The 20,982-nt window shown below is 37.5% G+C and overlaps 1 protein-coding gene across 1 annotated transcript in view; it reads right to left on the bottom strand.

Annotated features, from left to right (window-relative positions):
* The window catches only part of PPP1R42 (protein phosphatase 1 regulatory subunit 42), a 91,977-nt gene that overhangs the window by 52,048 nt on the left and 18,947 nt on the right, over positions 1-20,982 (bottom strand). The window contains exons 5-6 of the mRNA XM_007949743.1: positions 11,385-11,502; positions 2,487-2,618 (exon numbers count right to left, since the gene is read on the bottom strand). Of these exons, the coding sequence (XP_007947934.1) occupies positions 2,487-2,618; positions 11,385-11,502 (250 nt within the window). The remainder of the gene's footprint in view (positions 1-2,486; positions 2,619-11,384; positions 11,503-20,982) is intronic.

Raw genomic sequence — 20,982 nt, 5'->3', positions numbered from 1 at the left:
TTTTTATTGTGATTTGGGGGAAAGTTTACAGAGAAAAATTCATTTTCCATTCAGCAGTTCATACACATTTTGTTTCATGACATTGACTGTAATTCCTCACAATGTTACACCTCTCTTGCCACTTCCTCCCCACAGTTACCTCTTCCCTGTGTCCTACCCTCCCATGCACTCCCAACCCATAGCTATCTTAGGTTTATGTTATTTTTGATACTTCTATTTCTGCGTTGATTTTCAGGTGATGTTGCTATATACCTTAGCCTCTGGTTGTTGTCCACCATTTGTGGTTATATGTCTGGTGGACTCCCTTTAATGTTTCTTATAAGGTTGATTTGGTTTTTGCCAATTCTCTTAATTTCTGTTTATCTGACAATGTCCTAATTTCACCATTGTATTTGGAAAACAGTTTTGCTGGATATATAAGTCCCAGTTGGCAATTTTTTTCTTTCAGTATTTTATATATGCCATCCCATTGCCTCCTTGCCTGCATGGCTTCCATCAAGAAATCAGACCTTAGTCTTAGTTCTCCTTTGCAGGTGATTTTTTATTTTTCCTGAGCTGCTCTCAGGAGCTCTGGTGGCATAGTGCCTAAGGCATTTCACTGCTAACCAGAAAGCTGGAGGTTCAAACCCACCAGCCACTCCTCAGAGGGAGGATTGGGCAATTTACTTCCGTAGTGATACTACCTCAGAAACCCAAGGAGGGGTTGCTATGAGTCGCAACCAACTTGACAGCATTGAGTTTGGTTTGTTTTGGAGCTGCTTCAAGATTCTTTATCTTTGATTTTGTAAAGTTTGATTTTGCTGATTTTCTTTGAGTGTCTATTCTATTTGTGATTCACTGAGCATCTTGAATGCATATCTTCTTGTCTTTCATATTAGGGAAGTTTTCTTCCAACAAATCTTTGACGATTTTCTCAGTGCTTTTTTTTTTTTTTTTGTCTCCTCTTGTTCTGAAATTCTAATCATTTGTAAGTTATTGCTCTTCATGATGTCCCAAATGAATCTTAACCTTGTTCATTTTGTTTAATTCTTTTTACTGATTGTTCCTCCAATACATTGGCGTTGAATAATTTGTCTTTGATTTCACTAATTCTATGTTCTACTCCTTTGTCCTTCCAATGCACTATCCACTTCTGAAATTTTAGTATTAATCTTTTGGATTTCTATTTGCTGCTTTTGTGTGGTTTCTAATTTTCCATTTATGTTGTCAATTTGTTCCTGTATTATTTTTTTAAATTCTTCTAGAGTTTTATCTGTGTTTTCTTTGATTTTGTCTGTGGTTTCCTGAAGCTTTCTCTCAATCTCTTGAAAGAATCTAAATAGAATTATTTTGAATTACTTACCAACAATTCCACTAGCATATCTTCCTCCAGAAGATTTTCTGGCCCTGTACTTTTCACTCCTGTTTGAGGCATCATGTCCTATTTCTGTGTGTGATTTGAAGTTGCCTGTTGTCTCTAAGACGTGGTAGTGTTATTGTATTAATTTGTTGATTATATATTATTTTGCTTCACTCTGATTTTTTGTTTTGTCCTGTTTTAATATATCCAGGCAATAAGGTGGTCGTGTTATTCTGGTCACTACTTTGGCAGAACTATGGCACTCACCACCTGTCTCTGGGCAGATTTGGTGCAGGTGGGAGTATGGGTATGAGACTCTGATCACTGATCATGCAGAACAGCTGATGGCAGGCTGGGTGGTTGTTGGCTGCTTTCTGTTGTTGGTGCAGTAGTGCTAGAGTGGGTGGTGACACCTGCCCAGTGGGTGGGGCAGCAGGTGGTTGGATATGGTTGGGTAGGGTCCCTGGCTCTCAACTGCACTCTTGTTGCCTGATCACCAGTGTGGGTGCTGGTGCAGTTCTGGTTCCTGCTGTCATCAGAATATTACTTGCCATAATTCAAAATGGCTGCACTGTGCCAGTTAGCAGTTTACTACTCTTGTCCACTGTTTTCATTTGTCTCTTCCTCTACTTCTTTATCCTTCCTTTGAAGCTCTGGTATCCAGGATAGTTATCCATAGTTGTTTCCCTTGTTTTTGTAAGCCTTTGTTGTAAAGGGTCTGGGTAGTGTGTCTGCCTAGTCTTCCACCTTGGACCCAGAATGAAAGATGTGATTTTTGTATTGTTTCTAAACGCTAGTATGTGAATTAGATTTCACAGTTTACATTACTATGTACTTTTTCCAGATACAAAATTAATATTTCCTCCCCATTCTCATGGCTTTAGGCTTAAGATACATGTCTGACAGTCATACCCAACATGAACAAAACAAGGCTTTTGTTAATAGTGATGACCATTTTCTTATGTAAACTTTATAGATAAAATTTCCAAGGAATTATATTTATCTTTATGCATAATTAAGTAAGTAAGTAAATAAATAAACAAAAACTAAGTAAAAACTTCTTATTTCTTGGTATTATTCTTTTGTTGGGGAGAATGTTCCCTTTTCCTAGTAGAAATGGTCAGCTAATGAATGCCAGTGTGCTTACTTAAGTATGAGTTGCTTGCATCATTGCTTTTAATGTTTCTTTTCTTGCAGATTTTCTTGGCATCTTTGGATGCTTTCCAATTCATTAGGAATTGTCTTTCCACTTTTTTAATTTCTTTTCCATCAAGAAATTCTAGAGAAAAACACATATGTTAAAAATATATAATATAAATAAGTATATAGGTAAAAATACATATTTTTCTGTTTTGGACACATAAACTTAAGTTACACCGTTGAGATAAATTTCTTTTCTAAATATTTTATTTACACAACTTACACCTTTTTTGGGGAGGTTTTACTGATTTTTTTAGACATCTCTTTTTTTCTGATTTCAAAAAGAAGAGTGTTCATAATAAACAACTGGAACTTTTTTTTTTTAAATAAAAAAACCAAAAAATGAAAGATTCTGTAATTACTATCCACACCCCTCTTCCTGCTACTGCCAAAGATAATCACTTAAAACAATTTGGTATATGATCTTCCTATAAGGTCATATGTAAATTATATTGTTATTTTTAAAACCAAAAATTTTGTCATACTTAGCAAAAATGAAATCATATAATCTACTGATTTATATAATACCGTGATTACTTTTCTTAGGAAAAACCAAAATATATTTTATGGTAAGGTGAATAAGAATTATATATATATATATATATATATATATATATATATATATATATATATATATATATAACATGATATTTTAAAGCAGGTATAACATTATTAACGTAACATCCTAGGACATAAAACAAGAACAACCCAGATACCAGGCCTGTTGATTCTATGAAGTAAGATTTCAGAATCTTTAAAAATGTTTTACAAGTCGAGTTTTTAAATGAGACAAATAATTTTTATATGTTGTAAGATATATGGAAAATACAAAAAAAAAGAAAAAGAAAAATTGCCTGTGTTCTAACAAACAGAAATAATCGATGAAAACCAATGGTGAGACTTTGGTCTATTTCTTACTTTTTTTTTTTTCTGTGTGTTTGTTTTCTATGTGTGTTTTTATGTATGTGTGAACTATAAAATTAGAATTCTCTATTTATACAGTTTTACATCCACTTTTTAATACTGTTTGACCATTTTACCATGTGTTACTTTGAACACAATTTCTAATACTTAACAGTGTTCCATTACATATGTATATACAATAAAATATTTAATTATTCCTTTGTTGTAGGACACCTTTGTTACCTTTTTAATCACATTAATACAGATGACTTTCATTTAATAAAAAGATATCTGAGCAGTGAGTACACTGCTCACTCTGTGTACTTTCTGTTCTCTACTGTTGGCCAAGGGCAAGCAGGCCAATATCTATTTGGAAAAAACATCTTGGATTATCCCAATATGCCTTCCCCCACAGAGAACCTCTGCATTAGCATTATGATTAATCAAGCTATGGACTTGTGTGGCATACAGATGACTTTCATTTAATAAAAAGATATCTATAGCACTTTTTAAAGCTATGGACTTGTGTGTCATACAGATGACTTTCATTTAATAAAAAGATATCTATAGCACTTTTTTAAAAATTACATAAATACTTTCTCTCATAATCCATGTGCTGTCTTCCCCGATCTCAGAATATAAAGAGGAAGTAGTAAAATGTATTAGGTCACACTCTTACAAGGAAAATGAAAATATTCTGATAAAATACTTTTTGTACTACTGAAAGTATTAACATCACCACTTAAGTAAGACCCATAATATAGTGTTACAGTCAAAGTACAAAATAAAACAATGAAACTGGAAATATAAACTAGAAGTATAAACTCCATAATTATGATTGTCTACATATCTTGCCTCATGTACTTTTTAAGCTGAAAAACAGCACTCTCCAAAGTATAATTTAAGAAATTAGGTAAATGTTTTGTCATCAAACATCTTAGTATGTATAACTTTACATTAAAGATAGTTTCTTAAAAGAAAGAAATGCCCAAGTTTCCCAACCACTTATATTTATTGGTGTCTTTTCAAATTTGTTTGTATAAATAATTGTGTAATTTGTTAGTCTATGTGTGGGATTTGAGCAATTATTGTTTTTGTTCTTGTTATGTGCCATTGAGTCAGACCCGACTCATAGCGACCCCTCCTTGGGTTCCCTAAGTAGTATCCCTACGGAAGTAGATTGCCCCATCTTCCTTCTGAGGAGTGGCTGGTGGGTTTTTAATACATCTTTTATAATGAAAAGGTATAAAAAAATCCAAGTCTTTTATCAATGTCCTGTCTTCTTCCTCATGTAAATCTCCCAGACACAGTTGAGGAATGACCTAGAGACCTGTGCTTCAGTCAATATGATTCCTTCTAGTTTTTAGAAACTGTCCTTGTTTGAGGTTATTAAGGTATTGAACTTGGAAGTGTGGAAGTGGTTCAGGAGGAGAAGCATGGGAATGGGCACAAGATCAGAGACTTAAGAAATTTACAGTGTTGCTTTCAATGCAGAATTTGCTTCCACTCATGCTCAGTAAACCAAATGTATAGATTGTCATTGAAGCTGGTGAAGTCTAGGTAGGTTATAAAACATAAAATGGCTGCCAAGCATCCCCATAGCCCTTCTTCCTGGAACACATCAAGCCAGACTGTCGATTATCTTTGTTTTCTTGGTTTTGCATTTAGGAAGAAGAAGGAAATGAGAATAAGACAAGTTAAAATCAAAGAGAAATTATTATATGTGTATATTAAAACAAACAAACAAACAAAAAAAGAAACCAAAACTGTTACTAGTCCCACTCATGACAACGTATGTGTTACAGAGTAGAACTGCACCATAGGGTTGTCTTGGCTGTAATTTTTAAGGAGTCAGATGGCCAGTCTTTCTTCCAATATATATAGAAAAAAGACTGTAAGTGTTAACAGTGGATTTATGATGAGATTATTGGTTATATTTATTTTCTTCTTTTTTATATTTTCTGTAATTTCCTATAATAAAGTGTCCTAAAGAAAAGAGGATTTATTAAAAACAAAATTTATCTAAAAATAAACCTTTATTTAGAAATCAGTATACTTATCTCTTACATATTTTATACCTTACCTACAGTACTATATCAAGAAAAATATTTCTAGAAATGGTCCTATGAGCACTGGAAGGCTCCCATTTGTCAAACTTCAATTGAATTCACTTTGCTTACTATGGAAAGTAGAGTAATACAATTGTGTGTAGTGGTGAGGAGAGGAAGCAATGGAGAGTTGGGGGGTGTATAGTAGAATAATCTGAGGAGCTTTAAAAAATATATGTATGACTGCTCACTCTGTGTACTTTCTGTTCTCTACTGTTGGCCAAGGGTAAGCAGGCCAATATCTATTTGGAAAAAACGTCTTGGATTATCCCAATATGCCTTCCCCCACAGAGAACCTCTGCATTAGCATTATGATTAATCAAGCTATGGACTTGTGCTTTTGTAATACATTAGTGTACACTGTAATACATTAATTTTTACAAACAAATACAGCATATCACAGAATTCCTACACAGGAAACCCTCTCAGTGGTCTCTCTGATGCTGGGTAACCTGGTCCATAATGAAATGCTCTGGGCCATTTCCTCCAGCATAATGCATGTTCAGGAATGTTATTATTTGTGAGAATTTCATTAAAGTACTCTCCACCCTGCTCCTCTTTCAAATAAGAGGGACTTTTGGATATTCTTAGAGTACTATATGGCAGTGTTATCTAGTGCTGCTATCTAGTGCTAGAAGAACAGGGACAACTACTTCTGACAAAAATTGGCCATCGAAAACCTTATGAATAGCAGTGAAACACTGTCTATTACTGGAAAACATTATGAAATGAATAGCAGTGAAACATTATCTGACATAGTGCCAGAAGATGAGCCCCTCACCTTGTAAAAGGCACTCAATATATGACTGCGGAAGAGCTGCTCCTCAAAGTAGAGTTGACCTGAATAGCGTGGTGGATGGAGTAAAGCTTTTGAGACTTCATTTGCTGGTGTGGTATGACTCAAAATGAGAAGAAACAGCTGCAAACATTCATTAATAATTGGAACATAGACTGTACCAATTATGATCTAGGAAAATTGGGACTTTCAAAAATGAAATGGAATGAATAAAAATCAACATCCTAGGTATTAGTGAGCAGAAATGGACTGGGATTAGCCATTTCGAACCAGATAATCATATGGTCTATTGTGGTGTCAATGACAAATTAAAAAGTAATGGAGTTGTGTTCATCATTAAAAAGAACATTCCCAAAATACATTGCTGTCCAAAAAAAAAACCTTAAACTCACTGCCGTTGAGTTGTTTCTGACTCATAGCAACCCCCATTGGATTTCCAAGGTTTTAAATCTTTAAGGAAGTAGATTGCCCCATCTTCTTTCCATGGAGCATCTTGTGGATTTGAACTGCCGACCTTCTAGTTAGCAGTCAAGTGCCTTATCCACTATGCCACAAAGTCTTTACAATGCTATTAGTGATAATGCCTAAGGCATTTGACTGCTAACCGAAAGGCTGGTGGTTCAAAGCCACCAGCCACTCCTCGGAAGGAAGACTGGGCAATCTACTTCCATAGAAATCCCACCTTGGAAACCCAAGGAGGGGTCACTATGAGTCAGATCTGACTCGATGGTAGTGAGGTTTTTTTTTTTTTTTTAACAAGGAAGATCAATAATACTACTATTATTCAAATTTATCCACCAATCACTAAAGCCAAAGATGAAGAAATTGAAGATTTTTACCAACTTCTTCAGTCTGAAATTGACCAAACATGCAATCAAGATGTAGTAATAATTACTGGTGATTGGAATGCAAAAGTTGGAAACAAAGAAGCAGCTTCCATAGTTGGAATACATGGCCATGGTGAAAGAAACTAAACCAGACCACATGATAGAATTTTGCATAACCAATAACTTATTCACTGTAAATACATTTCTTCAACAACCTAAACAGTGAAAATACACATGGACCTCACCAGATAGAATACACAGGAATCAAATCGACTACATCTGTGAAAAGAGGCAATGGAGAAGCTCAATATCATCAGTCAGAATAAAGCCAGGAGCTGACTGTGGAACAGACCATCAATTGCTCATATGCAAGTTCCAGTTGAAGCTGAAGAAATGGAAAACAAATCCATGAGAGCCAAAATACAACCTTGATTATATCCCATCTAAATTTAGAGACCATCTGAAGAGTAGATTTGATGCACTGGACACCATACCAAAGACCAGAGCAGTTGTGGGATGACACCAAGAACACGATACATGAAGAAAGCAAAAGCTCATTAAAAAGACAGGAAAGGAAGAAAAGCTAAATAGAAGATTTCAAAGGGCAGCTCAAGAAAAAAAATTGAAGTATTACAATGAAATGTGCAAAGACTCAGAATTAGAGACCCAAAGGGGTAGAATACGTTGTTTTTTGGTTTTTGGTTTTTTTTAATTGTGATTTGGGTGAAAATATACAGAGAAAATTCACTTTCCATACAGCAGTTCACATACACTTTGTCTCATGACATTGACCACAATTCACCACAATGCAACAGCTCCCCTCCCACTTCCTCCTGACAGTCACCTCTTCCCTGTGTCCATCCCTCCATGTACTTCTGCCCCCTGAACTGTCTCCCTGTGCGTAAACAGCCCTTTTTGCTCCCATGATTGTTCTCTCCAAGGAGTGTATCTACCTCAGGTAAATGTTCAACTCATATACCTGTCTTTCGTTTGGCTGGAAGCCACAGGTGTGGGTTCAATTCCAGACCTGAAGGGCAGCTAGGGACCATAGTCTCAGTGGTTCCACCAGACTCTATCAGACCAGCAAACCTGGTCCCCCTTTTTTTTCCCCAAATGATTTTGAATTTTGTTCCACATTGTTCTCCCTCTCTATCCAGGATCTCCTACATAGATCCCCCTCTGAGTGGTTGACAGTGGTAGCTGGGCACCATCTAGTTCTTTTGATCTCATAGTTGTATAGGCTGCAGATCGCATGGTGTACCAGTTGCTAGGACTAATTGTTTCCACGAATCTTTTGTTTTCTTCATTATTCTTTGCTCTGGATGAGGAGAGACCCATCTAACGACCAAGGTACCATATGATTAAGGACCCATGGTATTGAAGGAAAAAGTCTAAGCTGCACTGAAGGAACTGGAGCAAAACAAGGCCCCAGGAACTAATGGAATACCCATCGAGATGTTTCAACAAAACAAATGCAGCTCTAGAGGTGCTTACTTTTTTATACCAAGAAACTGGATGACAGCTATCTGACCAACTGACTGAAAGAGATGCATATTTGTGCCCATTCAAAAGAAAGGTGATCCAGCAAAATGCAGAAATTCTTGAACAGTATCATTAATGTCACACACAAGTAAAATTCTGCTGAATATAATTTTAAAATATTTGCAGCTGTATATTGGCAGGGTACTGCCAAAAATTCAAACTGGATTCAGATGAGGAAGTGGAATGAGGAATATCACTGCTGGTGTCAGATGGATCTTAGCTGAAAGCAGAATCCCAGAAAGATCTTTACTTGTGTTTTATAGACTATGTGAAGACATTTGACTGTGTAGATCATAACAAATTATGGATAGCACTGCAAGGAATGGGAATTCCAGAACATTTAATTGTGCTCACGAGGAACCGGTACACAGACCAAGAGGCAGTCATTCAAACAGAACAAGAGGATACTGGTTAAAAATCAGGAAGGGTGAACATCAGAGTTGTATCCTTTCACCATACTTATTCAATCTGTATGCTGAGCAAATGATTTGAGAAGTTGGACTATATGAAGAAGAATGTGGCATCAGGATTGAAGGAAGACTCACTAACAACCTGCAATATACAGATGATACAACCTTGCTCCCTGAAAGTGAAGATGACCTGAAGCATTTACTGATGAAGATAAAAGACTATAACCTTCAGTATGGATTATACCTCAACATAAAGTAACCTAAAATCCTTACAAATGGACCAATAAGAAACATCAAGATAAACGGAGAAAAGATTGAAGCCGTCAGAAAGTCAAAAGATGTAGAAGAGACTTTGAAACTTGCTCTTGAAAGGAGAGTAACTAAAGCAAATGGAAGAAATGATGCAGGGATTTCATTTTACTTGGATCCATAATCATGGAATCTAACCATGGAAGCAGCAGTCAAGAAATCAGATGTCATATTTCGCTGGGTAAATTTGCTGCTAGAGACCTCTTTAAAGTGTTTAAGAGCGAAGATGTCACTTTGAAGAGTAAAGTGTGCCTGACTCAAGCCCTGGTCTTTTCGTTCATCTCATATGCATGTGAAAGGTGGACAAGAAAAAAAGGAAGACTGAAGAACTGATGCCTTTGAATTGTGGTATTGGCGAAGAATACTGAAAATACCGTGGACTCCCAGAAGAACAAACAAATCTGTCTTGGGAAGAAGTGCAGCCAGAATGCTCCTTAGAAGCAAGAATGGCCTGACTTTGTCTCATGTACTTTGGTCATGTTGTCAGAAGGGACCAGTCCCAGGAGAAGGATAATATAATGCTTGGTAAAGTAGAGGGTCAGTGAAAAAGGGAAAGACCCTCAACAAGTCCCTGCTTTCCCTGCTCCTTCCAACAGTTGTGCTGATCTTTAAGCTGCTCCAGAGATGGTCCTTTTCTTTTCCTGAAGAACAACAGATATAGCTCCTTTGGCCTGTTTCCTGCCTGTAGAATTTCTAGAGGCAAACAGCTTTCTTTCCTTTCATTCTTTCTCTGTCCCCTTTAGTCTAAGCTGATGGGTTTTCTGCTATGAAAGTTGATTAGACCCATCAGTCACAGCCTTAATCTCTTTAACAAAGTATTGGGTGGCCCTGTCCTTGGTGAAAATTCTAGGTTCTAAGTTTGTACAACCAAATTTTCCAAATTTTTGTTTTCATTTTGCACAGTTCATTTTTAAGTCCATCGCTTTCCTCTTGGATTTTACTATAAGCAGCAGGGAGAAACCATGCAGTCCATTTAAGATCTTGCTAAGAAATCTCCTCAGCCAAATGTCCAAGGTCATTGCTTACACGTTCAACCTTTCACCAAACATTTGAACATATATAAGAGAAGTTCTTTGTCAATGCATAAAAAGCATCGCCTTTCCTCCATTGTCCAATGACAAATTGTTCATCATTATCTTTCAAAGCTTCATCAGAAGCACATTTAACTTCTATGTTTCTAGCAACATTCTGTTGCTAGTGCCATATGTATTCTCTCAGAAGGAAGGCTGGGCAATCTACTTCCGTAGTGATACCACCTTGGAAACCCAAGGAGGGGTCGCTATGAGTCAAGTCCAACTCCACGGCACATAACAACAACAACAACAAGATGATAGAGACTTTCTCTATGTCTCTCCTCACTTCATTCTGAGCTCTCAGCAGAATTGCCCTTGACATCCGTAATTCTACCAACAGTCTCTTCAAGGAAATCTAGGATTTTACCGTCTCTACTCATTACCCAATTCCAAAACCATTTCCACATTTTAGGTATTTGTTAGAGTAGCATCCCACTCTTCTGATACCAAATCCTGTCTTAGTTATCCAGTGCTGCTGTAACAGATATAATTAAATCCATGACACAATGAAAAACCTTGATCAATTTTAGCTACATTACCAATAAGGAGTCTCTCAAGTTTACAAGGATCTTCAGAGGATTTGTACCAATGGAAGTTTGGACAGCAAGTTCTACCCATTTACAACTAGTAATTTTTAGTGGTAACAGCCCATTTTCTTTTCAAAAAAAGGATATCTGGTACTTTAACTATTTCTGAAAAGTAGACACTTTTCATGCCTTATTTCTCAATTTTAACTTTTGCTCAAATTCAAAACATCAAATTTAAAGTTCACCATTTTCATAGACATAGATCTCATATTTATATTTCTGATATTAGTAAAAAATAAATCAGATTGCTTTCTCTAGGAAAATGATATTAATATAACATAAACATGTACCCAGTGAATTGGACACCAAAATCAGTCTGTCCCTGTATTTTGGTTTGAGACAAACAGGATTTCCATTTAGATCCATTTTCCATAGCTTCATCAACTTGCTCAGTAAAAATTCCAAATCCTGTATTACAGAAGAAAAGTTAGACATAATAAATATTTCATAATTACCAGTATTTCTAGCATGCCAGTTAACTGTATTTAAATGTTATACTGCTTTTTGTGGAGTTCTAGCTCAGTACCAGGTATTGAGAAGGCACACAATAATTATTTTTTTAGATAAAATGATGTAAACTGCTAATTTTCTAGTTGTCATTAACTGAAGTTAACTGTTAACTGACTCAGGCTGACCCCATGTGTATCAGAATAAATTGTGCTCCATAGCATTTGCAATGGCTGACTTTTCAGAAATAGATCACCAGGCCTTTCTTCTGAGATGTCTCTGGGTGGACTTGAACCTCTAACCTTTCAATTAGCAGGCAAATTAACCATTTGCACCACTCAGGGTGTATACTAATAATTGTTGTTGTTGTGGTGGTGGTGGTGCTGGTAGTAGTGGGCTGTCATGTCAATTTTGACTCAGAGATCCTATATGATCATGTAGAACTGCACCATAGGGTTTCCTAGGCTACAATCTTTATGGAAACAGATTGCCAGGTCTTTTCTCTTTTGGAGCAGATGATGGGTTTGATCTGCCAACTTTTCGGTTAGTAACTGAACACTCAACCATTGCACCACCAGGATCTTTTTACTGGTGATAATAATAGAAACCCCAAACATTGTGATTTGGTTGATTCTGACTCATAGCGACCCTATAAAACAAAGTAAATGTGCCTCATTGGGTCCCCAAGGCTGTAATCTATAAAGATTATAAGGTAGCACACTGCCACAGCTTTCTGCTAAAGAGCAGCTGGTGGGCTTGATCCGCCTACCTGTCAGTTAGCAGCTGAGCGCTTACCTACTGTGCTGTTAGAGCTCCTGTACTGGTAATAGAGGGGGCTAAAAATGAGGGAAAAGATGAGGTCCTAAGTTGGTGGCCACAGAAATGTTCTATCTCACGCTTCCTTAAATGGATCCAACCTGAAGCTCAGAAAACAACCCTCCCTCCCCAATCTGCAGGGGATGCTCTCTTCTCAGTGGAGCTCCTGGAAGTTTCCAGATGAAGGCAATTAAGGAGTAGTAAGCAGGCCACTGGCATTGCAAACATTATATATTGTTGCTTGCATTTTATAGAATGCATATATATATATATATATATATATATATATATATATATATCTCAAAGGGAAAATAGAAGAAAGGAGAAAAAATTTGCATATGAGCAGGTGATGGTCCACAATCAGCTCCTGGCCTTGTTTCGGTTGAAGATATTGAGCTTCTCCATCACCTCTTTCCACAGACATAGTCAATATGATTCCTGTGTATTCCATCTGGCAAAGTCTACATGTATACCCACCACTTATGTTGTTGAAAAAAGGTTTGCAATGATTAAGTTGTTGGTCTTAATAATTCTATCATGTAATCCCCAGTATCATGTCTATCACCAAGGCCATATTTTCCAAATACCAGTGATTCTTCTTTGTTCCCAACTTTCACATTCTAATCACCAGTAATAATCAATACATCTTGATTGCATGCTTGGTCAATTTCAGACTGCAGAAGTTGGTAAAACTCTTCAATTTCCTCATCTTTGGCTTTGGTAGTTGGTGCATAAATTTGAATAATAGTAGCATCGACTGGTCTTCCTTGTAGTTGTGTGGATATTATCCTATCACTGACAGCACTGTACTTCAGGATAGATCTTGAAACATTTTTTGTGATGATGAATGCTAAACCATTTTTCTTCAATCTGTCATTCCCGGCACAGTAGACTATATATTGTCTGATTCAAAATGGCCAAAACCAGTCCATTTCAGCTCACTAATGCTGAAGACATAGGTCTTTATGTGTTCCATTTAATTTTGACAACTTCTAATTTTCCTAGATTCATACTTCGTACATTCCATGTTCCAATTATTAATGGATGTTTGCAGCTGTTTCTTCCCATGTTGAGTTGTGCCACATCAGCAAGTGGTGGTTCCGAAAGCTTTACTCCATCCACGTCATTAAGGTCAACTCTACTTTGAGGAGCCAGCTCTTCCCTAGTCATATTTTGAATGCCTTCTGACCTGAGGGTCTCATTTTCTGGCACTATCTTATACTTTCACTGCTGTCAAGTTGGATCCAACTCATAGTGACCCCTCCTTGGGTTTCCCAGGCAGTATCACTATGGAAGTACATTGCCTGATTGAAGAGTGGCTGGTTGGTTTGAACCCCCAGCTTTCTGGTTAGCAGTCAAATGCCTTAGGCACTATGCCACCAGAGATCAGACAATATTTCAGGGCTATTCATAGTTTTCCAGGAATATATCAGACAGTATTTCACTGGCCAATACTTTGAGAAGTGGATGGCTCCTTTCTTTTTCCCCAAGTCTGTCTTAGTCTGGAAGCTCTGCTGAGACCTGTCCACCTTGGGTGGCCTTGCTAGTATTTGGAATACTGGTGGCATAGCCTCCAGCTTCACAGCAACATGTAAGCCACCACAGTATGAGAAACTGACAGACGAGTGGTGGTTATTTAGTCTCCTTGTGTTTATCACTAAGATACTGCATTTTTTCCATTTTTGAAAATTTCTCTGATGGTAAGATTGTATTTATACTTTAAATTTTAGACAAGCATTTTTCACTATGAAGCTTTGACAGCAATTCTTTTCCGTACATTAAATCTCCACAAAACTGTCATAACAGAGAAGTGAAAAGCCGGAACTTCAGTTGTGCACCTGTACCTACATGACGGAACTCTACCCTTGGGGTATAACTACAAGCACAGCTGTGTGTCTAGGACCTCCTGCACAACACCTGCTAGGTCCCTTCACCTTCCTGACTAACCTCTTCCTGGGAAATCCCATTTTGCCTACCCCATTATTTATCAAAATACTTACTGATCATAAAGTATATACTGGTTTCTAAGAGATCCAAGGAAACAGTTTTTGTGACAATGTAAATTTTTTTTTTTTTTTAAATACAGGCAATCCAAACTTCCTGGCACTGCCATTTACTATGGGACCTTAGGCCTCAATGTCCTCATTTACAAAGTCTGGATAGTTAGGGTTGGATGCCATGACATATATAGTTCCTGGAACAAACCAGATAAGTAATCAGTGTGTTCTCTGCCTCTTTGCCTACCTGCTACCCCTCAGTTAATTCTCCTTCTCTTAATTTTTGTTAATAAAGAACAAATATTGTTGTAAATAGGAAAGAATAAGCTTCTGACCCACTGAAAAACAAGTAGCTGGGTTCTTACAAGAAAGCTCTCTTCAAAATTATAAACTTCAGCCCTCAGTCCTGGGCCTTGGATCGTGCCTTCTTAGCATTTGTACAACAGTGGTTATCAGAGGCATAATTATTTATGTGAGAATTTCACTGAATTTTTTCTTACTCTAAAAACCTTTAAGGGATTGTACATTACATTTTTGTACAGTGCTGAATGCAATGCCTGTTATCCAAGAGTTAAATAATAATAATAAGAGAACTTTAAATTTATATAGATGAAAAGAGTCCTGTGGAGTTCTGTTAATTGTTCCTCACTTGATAAATGACCCTCAGCATACTCCCTCCAGTGTATGTTTATTTAAGACTAAACTAATCCTGTGCTGAAATACGATTACCCTTTGGATACGCTCTGGTTGTTCATTGCCTTCCTGTCTTTAATAAAATGCTTTCACTTCTCTGCCCATCAATAAGTTAACTAAAGGGACCAGACACTTTTCTGGACAGTCTCTGTTTGATAAATGATCATGTCATACTATCACTTAGAGGAGTGCTGCAAAATACTGAGGAACCGATTCTATTTCCCATTCAGGATTGGTGCCTAAGTGCCTTTGCAGGCATCCGCAGCACTGGCAATACCTTCTCCACAATTAATGATGACCACTGATGAACCTGTATTTGACCAGCATGCTCCAATCTTTATTGGAAACGTCTGGCCCAACTGTCCTAACTACATCTAAAGACAGCCATTTGTCATCCCCCTGACTGCCTGTCATCATCTGCCTGGGAAAATCTATAATTTTTGGCTTGTTCCTGACGAAACTGTGGAGTGAATAAATTTATCTTTGGGACATTCTGCTTGTCAGGGTCAATACTGAGCAGAGGTTGAATAAATTAGAAACCAGGAAAACATGACAGGCCATAGTGGTTTGTTCATTTGTGTCTTAGAAATCAAATCTTTAGTTTATATAAAAGGCAAAACTATCAAGCTTTTGATTTCCACCATTCATTTTGAAGATGCTGTACCTCATAATAAATGGTCATCAGAAAACCAATGAAACAAATCAGTAATATATCTGACTGTAAGATGAACTTTTCAGATCATCTTATTGATTTAGCAAACTTTGCAGACAGAAAAACTGTAGGTAAAGATTTAAAAATTGTTTTTTGTTCTTCCAAGTTTTAATACATTTTTGCAGCCATATTTATTTGACTTAAAGTGTCAGCAAGCTACACAATGTTGCCCTCGATGAAGTTCATAGCTTGAATTACTAAACTTACCAAGCTACCTGCAGAAATGCAGATGTTTTCTTATAAATGGTCATTATATCATTTAGTATTTTTACACATCGATATATACTTGTTTAAAGAACTTATAGAAAACAATGCAAAGATATACTGACCAAAGGTAAATATAATTTAAATTAGAACCCTGTGAATTATCAAGAGGAATTCCAAACTGTGGAATATTGGATGGGCTAAAACCTCTTTCTCCTTCGCAAGGGTTGATCTCAACATCAGTTTTATTGGGAAGAAGTGGGTCATCTGCCTACAAAGATTTCTCAGTTATCAGCCTGTAGTTTCACCCTTCCTCTTCCATTCTTCTTTTCCATCTTTCTAAATAAAGGAAGAGTCCCTTCTCTTTTCCCAGGTTAATCAGTTCTCTCGACCTCTCCCCTTTCCACTAGGCCTTTTTCCCTTAGTATTCTCTCTCTTACATTTCCAATCTCTCACTCTCCCACTGGCTTTCAGCCTCTTCCCTACCATTGACAAACTCCTTGAAAGAGTAGCCCAGACCAGAGCTTCTCAAACTTGAATGTGCCTAAGAATCATCTAGGAAACTATTTAAACGTAGATTTTGATTTGTTAGGTCCAGGGAAGAACCTGAGATTTGACATTTCTGATGCTGATATTGCTGGTCTTAAGACTACATTTGGAGTCAGAAGCGTTAGGCATTACACTATCAGAGCTCCTACTTCTGAACTAGGCTCATCTTTTTCAATCTTTTTTCTACATTGTAGCCACAATGATCTTTTCAAAATGCTAATCTCTCATTACTTCATCTCTGGCTTAAATACCATCAGTGACTCCCCATTCATCTTAGGACAACATTCTTTGCCATGACCTATGTGGCCCTGCATCTCGCCTCTCTACTTACCAGCCTCAGGTTGCACCATGCTCTGCCTTCTCTCCTTCTGATTCCTATACTTCATATTTGCCATGTTCTTTCCTGCCCCAGGGCCTTTGCATATGATGTTCCGTTTGGCTCATTAAATCCATTTCTTCTCTCAGAACTCAGCTCAGCAATTTCTTCCTCAGGAAAGCTTTCACTGACCTCCTTAACTAGGGAAAGTCCTCCTATTATAGAATTCTCAGAGCCACATACTTCTCCTTTGTAGTAGTACATGCCACAGGTGCAATTTTACATTCGTTTTTGGGTGATCATGTGCTTAATGTCTCCCTTCCCCTCCAGTGATGACAGCTCCATGAGGCAAGGTATCATATCAGTTTTTGTTCACTATAGTCTCCCCCAATGTCTAACAAATGCTGCTAAGTAGTAGGTGTGCTAAATGAATGGATAAGAAGTAATACATGAATGAAGAAATAAATGAATAGAAAAGGAGTAGTGGGTCCAAGGTTAGGAGCAGGATGGGAATTATAAAGGAGAAATAAGATGAAACCATTTTGAAGATTTGCTGATTGTTGTTGTTGTTATGTGCCGTCGAGTCAGACCTGAGTCATAGCGACCCCTACTTGGGTTTCCAAGGCAGTATCACTATGGAAGTAGATTGTCCCATCTTCCTTCCGAGGAGTGGTTGGTGGGTTTGAACCGCCAGGCTTCTGGTTAGCAGTCAAGTGCCATAGGCACCATGCTACCAGAGCTCCCAAGAACTTGGAAAGAGGGAGGAAAGATATCATTTACCTTCTTTTTTCATCTTTCTATATGGTCCTACATAAAACTTCTTGCCCTGGACCAACTTTGGACTAGGGAATAACAGAAATGAGGGCAAGGTTAGGGGATGTTGAGGATGGAGGAGTCCTTGGCAGCTGTGGGCCTGTATTAGGTGAACAGAGGGGAGGGAATGAAATCATAAGCATCAGGAAGGACCAATATGTTCCAGCAGCCACTTGGCCACACAGCTTCTTACAGGTCCATACTCTGCACCTCTGTCTCAAATACAGACATCTCTGCTGGCTCTAGGCTCTCAGTGAGCAAGAAGATGGACATCATGTGGGAATGCTTGTATTTCCCAAAGACTTAATTCTCTCTTTTCTTTCCCCTTTTCTATTCTTTCCAAAAAGCTCAAGGATTTGTCACCTGGTTGTACCTTTCCTTGCTACATGCATTTCTTTAAAATATTCTGAAATATATTACTCTTCCTCACAGCTCAAAACAGAATCTTGATCGGCAGATTCAAAGTTACTTAATCATCCTAAAAAACTTAGTTGCCATTGAATCGATTCTGACTCATGGTGATCCCAACTCATGGCAACACAATGTGTGTTAAAGTAGAACTGTGCTCCATGGGGTTTTTCGAGGACTGATTTTTCAGAAGTAGATTGCCGACATTTCTCCTGAGGGACATCTGGGTGGACTTGAACTTCCAACCTTTCAGTTAGAACCCACTCAAGGAATCTTTTCACCATCATAGGGACCATTATTTTTTTCATTGTTTCTTAAAGCACATACTTAAAAATGAATCTTTCATGCAAAAAATATGTAAATTTAGTTCTATGGGATAGGACTTCAAGAAGACAAATTGTAAATATACACATATCACTAAAAAATTTTAGTTTATAACATTGCACAAAAGCCATGTATAGGATTGATCGCCAGGACTTTCACAGTGCTGGACAATCTACTGAAATATTTACAATATTTAATACAATGAGTATGAAAAGAATACATTTTTAATACACATTCAAATAACTACATTTTGAATTAGTTTTAGAGTCAATGATAAATTCTCAGCAGAACTAATCATTTTTAAAACTGCATTTCCTCATATAATTTATAGCAAGAGAACATAACTGTGTAAAAAATACTGTACTTAATTATTACATGTGATTTCTGTAGGTGCATTTGAAGAACCTACTGATACCCATGTAAAAGCAGCTGTTCTAAGTGTTAAAAACCCCAAGTAATTATAGTGGTTTTGCTGGAATTCTCTAATGATGGCCACTCTATTTTCCCCATGGCCCAAAGCTGTCTGTTGTTGATAACTCTTAGTACGTATGTCAGTGACCTTACGAATGGAACGTTGAAATTTCTCCCTTGTGGCACAGGGCTTGATGCCAGGAGCTTTTGGGCAACTTCAATGAGAATAAGCAGGGAAAAAGTAAAGCTAAAAAATAAAGATGCTAACCCTAGGAATGGACAGAACAACAAGAAGGTCAGTATTCTGATGCTGGACTTCAACATGGCCTTTGATTAAGTCATCAGTGGGTGATTTAAAATAGATCATTAAAGCACATTTCAAATGAATCCCAGGTTATGTCTATAGTCAGAGCTCCCCTGAAGCTACGTCTAGGCATTTTTAAGTGTTAGTGTTCTCTGCCTGGAAATAAAACAACTTGAGATTTCATCTTTACTCCCTGGATATCTTCTCTTACGGCATATTCCAGCTGCTTGAACTTGCTGAATGGTTTGTTTCTCCTGCCTCTCACTGCTATGAGTTGATTCGACTCATAGCAACTCCTTGGGTTTCTGAGGTGGTATCTCTATGGAAGTAGATTGCACAATCTTCCTTCCGAGGAGTGGCTGGTGGGTTTGAACCACCAACCTTCTGGTTAGCAGTCAAATGCCTCAAGCACTACACCACTAGAGGTGGATGAATGTCTTTTATTTTCTTATTCATTCATTCTATAAGCATTTTCACTGCCCCTTGATCAGTTTGTCGTACTGTAGTGGTTTATATGTTGTTATGTTGCTGGAAACTATGCCACTGGTATTTCAAATACCAAGTGTCACCCATGGTGAACGGGTTTCCGAGGAACTTCCAGACTAAAACAGATTAGGAAGAAAGGTCTGTTCCAAAAATTCACAAAAACTCTATAATTCACAACAGAATGTAGTGTTGAAAGATGATCCCCTAGGGTGGAAGGGACTCAAAACGTACAGTGGCTGCAACAATGCATGAAGATAGTGCAGGATTGGGTAACATTTGGGTCTGTTGTACAAAGGGTCACCATGAGTTGGAGCTGACTCAATGTCAGCTAACAACAACAACAACAACAAAACATTTAGTGGGTAGTTACTATGTGCCAGGCACTGGGCTGGGTTCTGGGGAAATCAAAATACCTTTCTTAGTCTCATGGGGATATGTTAAGATACAAGATAATAGTTATATTAACTAGCTGCTCCTTACTACTTTCTTACATTTACTTTTTATTTTGATCAAAGTAGTGCAATCAATAGTTAAAAACTTATATAATTTCATATTATGTGAATTTTATCTCAATTATTGAAAAAAACAACTCAATAACAGGGTTCATAACTGAACTGAATGAGTACCTAGGGCTTATAACAAAACCACTCTCAACTTCATCAGCTATTTGTATACAACTTTATCTCCACATTTCTAAATAACAACAGCTATTTCTTGATTTTTCAATTTTAGATATTTATCTATTGAATTCCTACTATGGAAGATGATGATTTAATTCTTTTAAATACTACTCTCACTTCCAATACACTCCCCTTCACTATCCTGTCAAAGTATTTACACTAAAGTGTTGGTGAGGAATGGCAAGACTTTGTCTTTCATACTTTGGTCATGTTACCAGGAGGGACCAGTCCATTCCAACTCATAGTGACTCCATGTGACAGAGTAGAACTGATTGTTGTTGTTGTTGTTAGGTGTCATCGAGTCATGTGTGACTCACAGTGAACCTATGCACCGCAGAACGGAACACCGCCTGGTCCTGAGCCAGCTTCATGATTCTTGCTACACTTGAGCTTATCGCCGCCACCACCAAGTCAAGCCACCTCGTTGAGGGCCTTTCCCTCTTTTGTCGACCCTCCACCTTACCAAACATGACATCCTTCTCCAGGGAATGGTCCCTTCTGACAACATGACCAAAGTATGTGAGATGAAGTCTGGCCATTCACACCTTCAAGGAGCATTCTGGCTGCACTCCCTCCAGGACAGATCTGTTAGTTCTTTTAGCAGTCCATGGTACTTTCAGCATTCTTTGCCAACACCACAGCTCAAAAGCATCAACTCTTCTTCAGTCATCCTTATTCACTGTCCAGCTCTCACATACATACAAGGCGATGGGAAATATCATGGCTTG

Source organism: Orycteropus afer, unplaced genomic scaffold, assembly GCF_000298275.1.
Source record: "Orycteropus afer afer isolate SDZICR_OR568_19922 unplaced genomic scaffold, OryAfe1.0 scaffold00252, whole genome shotgun sequence".
In the NCBI taxonomy this organism is placed as follows: Eukaryota; Metazoa; Chordata; class Mammalia; order Tubulidentata; family Orycteropodidae; genus Orycteropus; species Orycteropus afer.
This window is presented reverse-complemented; position numbering and strand designations above follow the sequence as displayed.